Genomic DNA, 12,580 nt, shown 5'->3' with positions numbered 1-12,580 from the left:
GATGTGTCCAGAAGATTCCTTTCTGTGAAAATCGTGGTTGCAGTTCCTGAACTTGTCTGTGCACTTACCCGGCTGACTATATGAGTTTTGTCTGGATTTTGAACATTATGCTGACTGTGCATTTTTGCATGCACTCTGGAAATCTGAACTGTCATTATCTACAAGTGCCAAGAGAGAATGGGATTCCTTGCTCTGTCCCTTTGGATTACAGTGAAATACTTGAGACCTGTTCTGCGTGTAGTTATGAAGAGACTGTGATAGCCAACATACAATCTGTGGCTACAGAAGTTCACGATTTTGGGCTCTTTGCCAGAAGTCTGATTTGTGTTCTGTGAAATCCAGGGAAAAAGGCATTCAGGAGGCTGGAAATACAAACTGTTTTTTAGAAGTTCCTTGAAGTGCTAATGATGGTTTCCTGCTAACTTAAAGTTACTTTCTCAAGTGGGTTTTGGAAGGTTACACTTGGTGCACTAGCAGCAATACTGTCTTGTGGGCTTCTTTTTTCTTCCTTTTTTTTTTTTTTTTTTTTCCCCTTTTACCAAAGCTTTGATACGCAAACAGAGTAACCTAAGGTGTTCCTTTTTTGTGTGATAGACCCACTGCATTATACTCTGAAATGAGTTTTGATTTTCCAGATAAAGTTTTTGTATAAACAAAAAATCCCAAGCCATATCCCTTGGTGTTTTTAGTGGCAACCAAAAAGAGAGGTCTGTATGTCTGGGATTGGTAATCCCTTTATTTTAAAAGCTTAAAATATGTTTTTGTTGTACTAAACTTCTCAGTTTCTTCTTATTACTCCAGGCTCCTGCATCAGAGAAGCTCCCTGTCATGTACCTTATGGATTCCATTGTCAAGAATGTGGGAAGAGAATATCTTACTGCATTTACTAAAAACCTAGTTGCAACATTTATTTGTGTATTTGAAAAGGTATATACACTTTAAGAAAAGTTCTGTATTCTAAGCAAAATTCATGCCTGGTGAAATAAATACATGCTTTCAGTTCTGGGTTTTCTTGGGTGGTGAACTATACAAATTGATTGTTTTTTATAAATCTCAGTACTTTATTTATATTGTGGAATATGATTCCTGATGCTATCAAGCATGTCAGTTACATAACTGAAAGATACAAAGTCTTACTTAATTTGTTTCAGAGATGTCTGTAGTTTTCCTATCCAGGCAAGATTTTACTAACAGTATTTTTGTTACCAATTGCTTACCTGGATGGACTTTCTGTAATGTATAGACCAGTTAGTTATTAATTGTCGGTTTATTTTTAAAATAGTAAATAGTCTTTATGCCAATAGTAGACTGAGAATCATGGGAATTCCTCAGAGCTTCTCTCTCCTGTAGTTAGACTTTTCTGATCTGCTTAATTCATGATGTGCAAAATGAATGCTTAAACTGAGAGGAGTGAACAGCACTGATGCCTGATTCTCTCCTGGTGGCCTGTGTTTTGAAAAAAATGCTGGTGGGGGGAAGGAGTCTTAGAATGGATTGGTGTATTACATTACAAAGCCCCATCTTTGAAGGACTGGCCTTGAATGGGTTTAATTTGGATCAGAAATGAAGGGGTGACGTCTGTTAGGAAAGGGGCATCTCACATGAATGAGATGAATGGAGCTTTTGCGTATTTATGATTACTTATCAGTGAGGATCTGAAATCCCAGTGTTCTTCATAGATGATTTTCAGATGTAAAATTAATGATGAAATAAGGAATAGATTGTAATAGTAACCATAGAAGACTTCTGCGTGGAGTAATAGGTAGACATTTGTTTTTCAGTATTAAATTGTGAATGTTCTTATGTTGTGTTGCATTTATAATGTTGCAGGTGAAACTCTAGGTGAATAACTGCGTTTCAGAGTTTTATAGGTTGTATCTCCCGAGCTGACTAGAACTTACTTGATTAGCATGTATTAATGTATAAAGTGGCAGTCACTTTTCTAATAGCTTAGTTGGTCATGCAATGACCAACAAGCAATGCAAGTAGAATTCCAGCACTGACATTGTTGCAAATTCAGTTTTATCAGTAAAAGGTCACTAAGGTATCTTTAGACACTTGTTGAAGTCAGAAACTTTTGCTCAGTCATTTCCTCAGCTTTTGCAGTGAACTTCATAAACTCTCATTGAAAGTTGTAGAGGCACCCCAATAGCTTAAGTATGATTTTTTTTTTTTAAGTTCCTGCTTCTTCCCAAAAGAACCTCCTAACTTCCCAGACTATTCTATTTCTTGCTGTAATGTCTTAAAAATAAATCTGCAGCAAAAACCATCTACAAAGTAAATAATGAATGAACTGGAATATTGACATTAGGGCAGCTGCATATATTTTGCCCTCAAATGTTTTTCATTTATTATTTGATTGAACTACTCAAGTTATGAGATTAACTCAGTTTTGCTTTACTGTAAGTTTCTAACTGCCATGACATAATCCAGACTAAGTGGTTGTGAAGAGATAAAATAGACACTGCTCCTGCAAGTGCACTTAATCTGAGGCTCACAGACTGGTCTAATTTTGCAGCTGAAGTGAAATATAATTGAGTTCATTTTAGCTAATACCCCTTTCTTGCATTTGTTGGAGTCTTTCAGTGACTCAACAGCTGAGCAAAACACCTTTTCTCTTCACAGAGTTTGTTGTTTCCTGATTTATTTTTCATTGTTCTACTCCACAAACCCTTGCATAATGTATTGTCTCAGAGGCTGTTGCCTGTCATTATTTTCGTTACTGTATTTTTTCCACAGAAATTGGGCAAGTAAAACGAAAATTTTGGTAATGGAAAAGTTGAAAGAGAATTCTCAGAGAATGGTAATACACAATAAAACCTTAAAGTGGCCTTGAAACAACAATTCCACCTTTGAGCTTCTGTTACTTGTTCCTTTGGTATAGATGTATGTTCTGCACTGCTTATAAAGTCTGTATAGCAATTTCAATGTGTAGAAATGGCAAACTGTTGATAGAAATAGGAAATAAATGAAATCTTAAGTTCTACAGAAAACTTAAAGAAGTTGGTTTATATTAACTTAACAAGCCATAGAATTGTTTTATTGTTTTAGGTGGATGAAAATACTAGGAAAAGTTTATTTAAATTACGCTCCACATGGGATGATATTTTTCCTTTGAAGAAACTATATGCACTTGATGTCAGAGTCAACTCATTAGATCCTGCTTGGCCAATTAAACCTCTGCCCCCAAATGTGAATACTTCTAGCATCCATGTGAATCCTAAGTTTTTAAATAAATCGGTAAGTTTTTATGCCTACTGTATGAACAGATGGTAATACGTGTAGTTTGCATTGTTTGTATGCTGTTTTTTGACAATTTAGTATATTAAGAATGAAGTATCTGACCTTTTTAGACAGGTAAGAGGAATTTCAGAATATTTGATGTGTTTTTTTATATTTCAAAACTGTATTCTAGATGAAGGGACATTACGAACTTAAATTCCATACATCTGTCACAGCAGGCAAATTCTAGTGGGGCAAAAGTTGTACATTGGCTTAGTTATATTTTGCATTAAAAATGCAATTTATAACTGCTGTACAAAATGAAGTCCCAGTACTGGATAATGATTACAAGTTAAAGGAGATGGAGTTAGTTGATTCCATCAGGATTTCAAATATAACTTTTTTTCATTCTGTTTTTAGCCAGAGGAATCTTCTGCACCTACCTCTGCTGTCACTTCTGGTGCCTCTACTCCTCCAACTGTTCCTGAAATACAAAAGAATTTGACACAGGAGCAACTGATAAGGCAGCAATTGCTTGCAAAGCAAAAGCAGTTGTTAGAACTACAGCAAAAAAAATTAGAGCTGGAGCTGGAACAGACTAAAGCACAGTTGGTAAGTAGGATAGTTGAAACTTTAGTAGTCAAGTCTCATTTCTTTTCAACAGTACTTAGTGATACTGGTAACTGCAGTGCATTGTGTTTTCCTCATATTAGGTAAGTTTAGCTGTTTTAGGACTAGAGAGATGCAAGTTGATCTGGGGTTCCTGAGCAGTGTTTGTTAACCAAAAACATTAAGAATTGCACTCAGAATAGAGGTAAAAAAAAAAAGTTGTTTTTTTTCTAACTTCTCTCCAAAATGATGCCTGCCTATCATCCATGTCTTCCACCTCTTCTTGTAGCTCAGAGGAAAACAGGCTTTTCCAAATATATTTGCTGTTACAGGACAAGGGAGCCTGATTGTTGGAAATAGTTTCCTCATTTGGTTAGTTCAGTTTAATGCCACCCTCTGAACATGGCATTAACCTGTATTGCTTTACATTCATAATTGAAATTTTTTTTGCTGTGTTGACTAGGTGATGATACCAAAATAAAGCATCTCTGAAGTGCAGAAGTACGAAAACAGTATCAGATACTTGGCAGCTTGGTTGCCTCGACCATATAGAATATATAGAGAAAACCAAACACTGCAATATGAACATGTGCCTAAAGTATTTTACAGTATTGACTTTGTAGTGCTGATTTTGTACTACATATTAATTTGATCTTTCTTAATAGTTTTGCATTATTTTATTGTCTGTAACTGGTCAGTGAACAGGCGACTTTCGAGACATTCCTATTTATAGTTTTGGTTTTGAGACAGAATATGACTATCTCTGGTTAGGAGCTGTCATGCAGATTAATGCTGGATTTTTTCCTATTTCAGGCTGTATCTCTTAGTGTTCAGCAAGGATCATCCACTATAGCTTCAGTTCCAGCACCTTCCAAGCAACACATGTCTCCCACACCTCATATGACAGTTAAACCACCTCATCAGAGTGCTGTGCAATCCGAAAAAAACAAACCATCCCCAAGTCCTCCACTTCATGATGTCAAAATAGTAAATAGGGATCCTCGACTTAATAGGACAGCTCAACATTCTTCTCATGCTAAAGATCAATCTCATAGGAAAGAATTTCCACAGAACACAACCAGTCAGTCTGATAGCAAGGCAAACAAAACAACACAGGCTGAAAAACAAAACTCTACCAAGCAAGAAAAATTGAAAGCAAGTGAAAAAACACAGAAGAAGGAACTTGACCAGTCAGAAGCAAAATCTAAATCACCGTCGCCTTTGAAAAATAAGCAGCCCAGTACTAAAGATACCAAAAACCAGGAATCTGAAAGCACGAAAGTATCTGAGATTAGTAAGCGGGATCCAAGACTGAAAAGACATCTTCAAGATAAATCGGAGGGCAAAGAGGAGGAGGTGAAAGAAAAGAGGAGAAGTACAGAGAAAAAAGAGAAAGAGGAACATAAGTCATCTGAACATAGACCAGCAGGTAGCAGAAATAAAGTAGTTAATGGTGCTGTTCAGAAGCAAGACACGACTACGGAGGAGTCAGAAAAACAGGGTGGAAAACAAGGGCGATCGAGTACTAGAAAACGGTCACGATCACGCTCTCCTAAGGCCCGGTCACCATCTACACATTCTCCAAAAAGACGAGAGAGGAGATCGCCCAAAAGAAGACTTAGGAGTTTATCTCCCACTTCATCAACTCCTAAAATTGGAAAGATACGTCCAGTAGGCCCTAAGCAGTCTCATGCTGAAGAAGGCACACAAGCAACAAGAGATGAGAGAAATTCTAGTAAGAGAAATGTTAAACAAGAGGTGCGAGATCCAAGGAGAGTGAAAAAAGCCCAAGAAGACAGGCCACAAGAAGCAGCAAGCCAGCACTCTACAAAAGCTTCTCCTGATCCAAAGGAGAATGCAGAAAACTGGCAAGGATCCAAATCAGGCAAGAGGTGGAAGTCTGGTTGGGAAGAAAATAAAAAGTAAGTTACAATCTTTTAAACAACTTCTCTTTGAAGTCAGTAGAAACTCTACTACTGACTTAAGCGTGGTCAGCTTTGGGAAGCAATGTTGAGATTTTTAAAATGGATAAGTTGACTTCTAGTGAGCCTTTGGTTCTAAGGTAATAGTGATGTTTTGCCATAATCAGTTCTCATAGGAATATAAGTTATTTCCTGAATAAATAAGTAATCTGTATTTTAAATTTATTTTTGCCATCAGCTCACAACAGAATGAAGAACACCAAGCACTTGGTAAATCCCCTCACCAAAGACACAGAGAAAACTGGCCTGCAGGTAAAGGAGTTTTATCACCCCGAGCACCAAAGCAGCAGCACCGGTTAAGTGTGGATGCTAATTTACAAATTCCCAAAGAACTGACGTCTGCAAGCAAGAGAGAATTACTTAAGAAGGTAATATTAATAAATCTGTCTTCATAGAAGTGTCCTAGGTATAGTTGAGTTTTCTTTGCATTTTACATGTCTAATCTTGAACTTTTTATTACAGGCAAATGAACGCTTAGCGTCTGGTGAAATAACACAAGATGAGTTCCTCATGGTAGCTCATCAGATCCGACAGCTGTTCCAGTATCAGGAAGGAAAGCACAGATGCAATGTCTGGGATAGCCCTACAGAGGAAAAATGTGGTTTGAAAAAGAAACCTCTTTTATCGGATGCAGAATTAACATATTATGAACATAAGGCTAAACTAAAAAGGACACAAGTTCAGCATTCGTTGTCAAGGCTTGATCTGTTGGATCCTGATGATATTCTGGATTATCATTTGCCTGATGCATTGCTTTCTGGAATAGAATGTGAGCAAGCTAAAGCCAAGCGTGGAGTACAGTTTGACAGAAAAGAACCATTTGGAGAAAGATCAAGGAGACACTCCCCTGTGAGTGGCACTAATAGACCTTTTGCTGATAACCTCTCACCGCTTGAGAGTCGACGGAGACTTGAGGAACAAAATGCTACTAAAGGAGCAAGAGGTTCTAAAAACTTTGATCCTTATGAAAGTTGGGGAGAATCAGATGAATTTAGAGATGCTCTCAGACAGAAGGGGAAGGGCACAACAGAGTTCCAGAAAATAGATGGTGATGCAGTCTGCAGATTTGATAATCGTGAAGAAAGACAGCTTCTTGGGCAAGCTGGTATGTGTTTTTGCTGTATTTAACAGCTGCTAAATAATTTGCAGCATTTTAGTGAGTGCTTATCTGGTTTATTCTGTTTTTTTTAGGAGTTCGAGAGGAGCAAAGATCACCATTCAGTGAACGTTTCAAAAGAGCTAGGTATGAAGATCCAGAGAAAGCACCATTTCCTGAAAGTCCAGGATCAAGATTTGGAGGCATTGAGGCAAAGCAGAGGATAAGTGCACTAATGGAAGACAGAGCTCTCTTTGATGGCTCACCTAGACCAGCTGCTGCAAGGGTTGCGGTAGATGGACCAGGAAGTCCTTTTGTTGATGGTCCTGCTGCTGGTTCTAGTTCCAGAATTGATGGACCACCTGGACAGGCTGCTATGAGATTTGAGGGGCCTTTGGTGGGAGCAGCTGCATCTCAGTTTGATGGACCACTGACAGGAGCAGGGGGAGCTGGAGCCCTAAGATTTGATGGGCCTGCAGGGCAGCTGGCAGGGGCCCTGAGATTTGAAGGACCCCCAGGACAAGTTGGTGGAGGAGGTCCACTGAGGTTTGAGGGACCTCTTGGGCAGATAGGTGGGCCCTTGCGGTTTGAGGGGCCTGCAGGGCAGCCTGTAGGTGGTCCTAGATTTGAAGGACCTGCAGTCGGTCTCAGGTTTGAGGGTCCCCGTGGTCAGCCTTCAGGTGGTCTCAGGTTTGAGGGACCTCATGGTCAACCTATGGGGCCTCGAGGTCAACCAGGGGGTGGTCTCAGGTTTGAGGGACCCCTTGGTCAGGCCTTGGGGCCTCATGGTCAACCAGGGGGTGGCCTCAGGTTTGAGGGGCCACATTTGCAGCCATTGGGGCCCCATGGTCAACCTGGTGGTGGCCTCAGATTTGAGGGGCCACATGGTCAGTCTATGGGGCCACATGGGCCATCAGGTGGTGGGCTCAGATTTGAGGGGCCACATGGACCATCAGGTGGTGGGCTCAGATTGGAAGGACCACATGGTCAGCCAGGTGTAGGTCCTAGGTTAATAGATGGACCAGTACACCAGGGAGCTGGTGCACTTAGATTTGATGGTCCTCTGGGTCGGGCTGGTCCGAGATTTGATGGTTGTCATGCAGCTGGATTTGATGGTCAGCCCGGACAGCTGTCTCTGTTGCAAAGATTTGATGGAATTCATGGACAGCCTGGTCCAAGATTTGAAAGAGTGCCTGGCCAACAGGCACAACCACGATTTGATGCAGCCATACCTCAAAGATTTGATGGACCTCACCAGCCAGCCTCTAGATTTGACTTGCCCCTTGGCCTTCAAGGTGCACGTTTTGAAAATGTAGCTAACCATCCTGCCTCAAGACTAGAAATGTCACCATACGGACAAGGTGGTCCTTTTGTCGACCATCCTGGCCAGGGCTACAATGGACCATCTCATGGGATGCAGTTCCAGAGGCCTGATATATTTGATGGTTCACCTGGACCAAATTTCAATGGGCCAGCTGGCCCAGGAGCACAGAATTTCTCATTGAGAGCAGCTGGACATTACTTCGATGAAAAAAACCTTCCTCAGTATGGGAGCTTCAGTAATATGCCAATGGGAAGTAATCAGGTAGGAATTGAATCTGTGAAATGCTTTGCTGACAGAAGTGTTTTTGTGTAGAGAAACAGCAGGTTTTCTTCCTCTAAAATGTGGAGATTTTTCTCAAGAGATGGCAGAGTAGGAGCCAGTTTCAAGCTCAACTTTTTAGGAATTAAATAGTGGATCCTTACATTCACTTCATAGCTGAGAATATGACAGAGAAATTAGTATTTTTAACTTTCAAGCGAAACTAGGTAGTTGGAAGCTTTGTGGTGTTTTCATTAAATCTGCACAAAAGTGAATTATATATAAAGCATGAAAGATAATATAAGTGAATATACATTATTAATTACTCTAAGAGATATAGAATTAGACCAAAATAATTGATCACGGGCACAGGTTGCCCAGAGAGGTTGTGGAAGCCCCCTCCCTGGAGGTGTTCAGGGCCACGTTGGATGAGGCTTGTGCAGCCTGGTCTGGTGGGAGGTGTCCCTGCTCATAGCAGGGAGGTTGGGACCTGATGATCTTCAAGGTCCATTCCAACCTTAACCATTTTATGAATTCTGCTGTCTTTTTGCAGCTGTTAGTACTGGTGACAAGCCAGTTTTAAAGAGAATTTGGGGGAGTTAGGAAAGAGGTGGACTTTTTTGAACTACGGTCTTTTAAGATTTTCTTGGCACCAGCATGATTTATGACTTCCATTGTCTCTTGGAAACATTCTCTCAAAAAAGGGGAAAAAGTTACTGTGCATCAGAGAAAACAATGTAATTTCTTTCAGTAGAGTAGAGATTCCAGATGAGATTCTAGAGGGAATTTTACATTTGGGGGATAATAGTTGATCATGAACAGTTAACTGATTGTATGAAAGCAGTTAATGTGTCCCACTAACCTCTAATGGGATAACGTTTTAAACACTTCAGACTTCTTCTTGTAAATCTAGAAAGCATTCAATTAGGAAGAAAACCAGACAAAACATTTTTTGTAAAAACATTTTCCATCTGAAGCTGATGTGCTGAAAAATTTTACTTTCAAAAGATGTTTCCTGTAGTGGATGCAATTTCAGTTCTTAGATAAGAATTTATTATAGCAATTGTTAATAGACATTAACTGGTTTCTCATATTTCTTTGATGAGCTCTGTTGGGTGAACAGGAGCAATTTAAAAGGAAGTACAGTGTTTGGAAAATGTGAAAGTTTGATGGGTAGAATAAAAGGTATTTGTGTTAAATGTTAGGCAAAATGGGTATGTGTTCTGAAATCTTGCTAGTGGGAAGTAAAAATGGAAGAAAGTTTATGTAGTCACTTTTGTATCTTTCGATGCTAAACTGACATGGTTCACTTCTGGGAGGAGTTTAATATTTATGTAATTATTGAAAAATGTCTAGAAGTTAATGATAACTTAAATGTCTACTTTCACAGGTTTCTCTCATGTCTGCTCACGCAGGGCCTTATGGCCAAGGTCAACAGTATTTGCCAAATCCTGGAAATTTTGTTCAGAACCCTGCAGGTGTGTAACAAAATAATTTACTTCCTTTTGTTTATTTTGGATTGTTCTATTTGTTAGTGGCCACAAAAAATACCCTTCTGCAGGGATCCTTTTGGTGTACTAGGTCTGTGTGGACTAAGGGTAGCCTTCTCAGTGAGGTGGCTATGGGTGTGGTTTCTGTAGCACCTTCATTTCTTTATGGGTTTCCCTCAAACTGTGAAGGCATTCATTAGTTTTCATTAACCGTGTGGCTTTGGTATGTAGTTGTGATGAAAAAAAATATTTTGGTCTGCTTCTCTGGAAAGTACCTCTGTAGGTCTGGTTTGTGTTTGCCAGGGTGTGTAAATGTTCCCAGTGTATCAATGATTAGTAATGAAAAACTGGTAAAAAGCAATTAAAAGTTAAAGGTGCTAACCTTTAGACTCCTTCAATGTTGATGTTTTTCCCCAGGAGCCATTCCACATCCATACCCTGATAACCACCTTGGGCAGCTGGATGTCAATGAATTGTTTGCTAAACTGCTGAAAACAGGGATCCTCAAACTGTCAAAAACAGATTCTACTTCAGCACGTATGTAGATACATTATGTTCTAAATACTCAGTTTATCCACAGCTGAAGTGTAAAGCTAAGTATAAGAACCTTTCTGAACTCCTATGTGTTTTCTTTAAACTTTGTTTTTGAGAAGGAATTCTGTGCATGTCATGGAGTAAATTCTTAAAGTGTCTTGTTTTGCGTGTACACTTCAGCTCTCCAGAGCCGTCAGTTTTGTCTTTGGTGCTGTGCCTTAGTAATATGTTCTTGACTAAAATCAGATTCTTGTTCCTTTATGAAATACTTATGTGTCTCTAAAGACTGAATTTTAATGCAAAAGACTGAGTTAAAATACTGTTTTCCTAAACTGAGATTCTCAGTAACTTAGAGTATCTAGTGTGATGTATTTTTTTTTTAATGTTTTAAAAGATAATGACTTAGCTGTTGCACACTTGTATTTTAATATATTCAGATTTATTAATATTTGAGTAAATAACTTCCAGGAGCATGTAATTTCCTTTTGATGATGTACTGAAATGTTGATTAAATGGTATCTTCATGCTTTCTAGAAGCGAATGAAGCATCAGCCCAACCAGCTGCTGAAGAGGAAGATGACGACCAGAATGAAGATCAGAATGTTCCAGACCTCACTAACTTCGTAGTTGAAGAGCTTAGACAGTGCGTACAGTAGGATAAGTTTACAGTGCAGTAAGAATAATGAGACAGTGGTATTCAGTTAATCAGACCAGACACGCCTGGGAGCATTGTGTGTCACTTTGTGAATAAGAGGACCTGCAGGTTTTTGTTAGCCTTAGAGAAGCAGAGGGAGGAAAAAGAGGCAAAATTATTTGAGAAAACAATCTTTACGCAAGTTGCTTGTGGTTACTTTATCAACAAGGTTGTGGTACATAGTGAAGTCAGTGTTTCTTCTTTGTTACTGCTAATTTTACCACCTCTGTGGTAGTTTGCAAGGCTGAGCCAAAGGCAAGCATTACGATTTAATGCACTATGAGGTGATGAAGCTAGTAAGCCTGAAACACAACACTAGCATATTTCTCATGAATAGCTAATATCGGCCCATTTTTACTTGAGTTTATCAATTGATTGTGTTAAAATTGAAGAATTTAGCTACACTGCTTTTTAACATTGCAGTAGATTCATGCATTTCTGCTACTCTTGTGGGCATTTGAAGCAACATTCTGAGAAACTTCTTATCTGTTTCTTTTCAAAGAAATGACTTTTTTTCCTTTTTTGTAGGCGTTACGATAGTGTCATAAATCGACTGTACACTGGAATTCAGTGTTACTCATGTGGAATGAGATTCACTACTTCACAGACAGATGTTTATGCAGATCATTTAGATTGGCATTATCGTCAGAACCGGACAGAAAAAGATGTTAGCAGGAAGATTACCCACAGAAGATGGTACTACAGTTTAACAGTAAGTAATGCAGTATCTGTCTTGATACATCACAAGGTGGATTGACTGCAGTTGAAATTCATACAATCACAGGAGTTGGCCCTTGGTAAACAATGATGTCTTAAATATTTCACGTAGTTTTCATAAGTTCTGCAAAACACAAAAGGCAACTACAGGAGCAATAAAAAGCAGTTTGAAGCTGTTGGTACTGTTTTGATTGCACTGAGAGTGGAATGGAAATGAAGGATAGTGTTTTTTCTGGAGAAAGCTTTTTAAAAGTGTATCATTGTGTGAAGGCACGTGCTGTGCTACTGAAAGTGAGGAGCATTTGAGTACTGTAGTACTACAGTATTTTCGGGATGTTCTGTTTGTTTTTTCCTGAGATACATTTTTTCTTCAACGTCTGGCAATGTATTGGTATATCTAAGTGTGAATGAAAACTTTTCCCTTAGGACTGGATTGAATTTGAGGAAATAGCTGATCTAGAGGAGCGTGCAAAAAGCCAGTTTTTTGAAAAAGCTCATGAAGAAGTTGTCTTGAAGACACAAGAAGCTGCGAAAGAGAAGGAGTTTCAGAGTGTCCCTGCTGGACCGGCTGGGGCAGTTGAGGTAAGTTTCAACTTGCTGTTATTAGCCCAGGTACTGAGAATGATCTAGTACTTTGAAGAGTTGTACAGCATT

At 39.1% G+C, this 12,580-nt stretch overlaps 1 protein-coding gene across 1 annotated transcript in view; it reads left to right on the top strand.

Annotated features, from left to right (window-relative positions):
* Positions 1 to 805: 805 nt before the first annotated feature.
* PCF11 (PCF11 cleavage and polyadenylation factor subunit) overlaps positions 806 to 12,580 on the top strand; it is a 15,346-nt gene continuing 3,571 nt past the window's right edge. The window contains exons 1-12 of the mRNA XM_010004406.1: positions 806 to 927; positions 3,052 to 3,240; positions 3,643 to 3,834; positions 4,645 to 5,753; positions 5,992 to 6,181; positions 6,276 to 6,918; positions 7,005 to 8,494; positions 9,882 to 9,969; positions 10,399 to 10,518; positions 11,050 to 11,158; positions 11,738 to 11,921; positions 12,353 to 12,508. Of these exons, the coding sequence (XP_010002708.1) occupies positions 829 to 927; positions 3,052 to 3,240; positions 3,643 to 3,834; positions 4,645 to 5,753; positions 5,992 to 6,181; positions 6,276 to 6,918; positions 7,005 to 8,494; positions 9,882 to 9,969; positions 10,399 to 10,518; positions 11,050 to 11,158; positions 11,738 to 11,921; positions 12,353 to 12,508 (4,569 nt within the window). The 5' untranslated portion in view covers positions 806 to 828. The remainder of the gene's footprint in view (positions 928 to 3,051; positions 3,241 to 3,642; positions 3,835 to 4,644; positions 5,754 to 5,991; positions 6,182 to 6,275; positions 6,919 to 7,004; positions 8,495 to 9,881; positions 9,970 to 10,398; positions 10,519 to 11,049; positions 11,159 to 11,737; positions 11,922 to 12,352; positions 12,509 to 12,580) is intronic.

Source organism: Chaetura pelagica, unplaced genomic scaffold (assembly GCF_000747805.2).
Source record: "Chaetura pelagica isolate M959 unplaced genomic scaffold, ChaPel_1.0 scaffold59, whole genome shotgun sequence".
Lineage (NCBI taxonomy): Eukaryota > Metazoa > Chordata > Aves > Apodiformes > Apodidae > Chaetura > Chaetura pelagica.
Note: the sequence above shows the minus strand (reverse complement) of the source record. Positions and strands in the feature narration are given on the sequence as shown.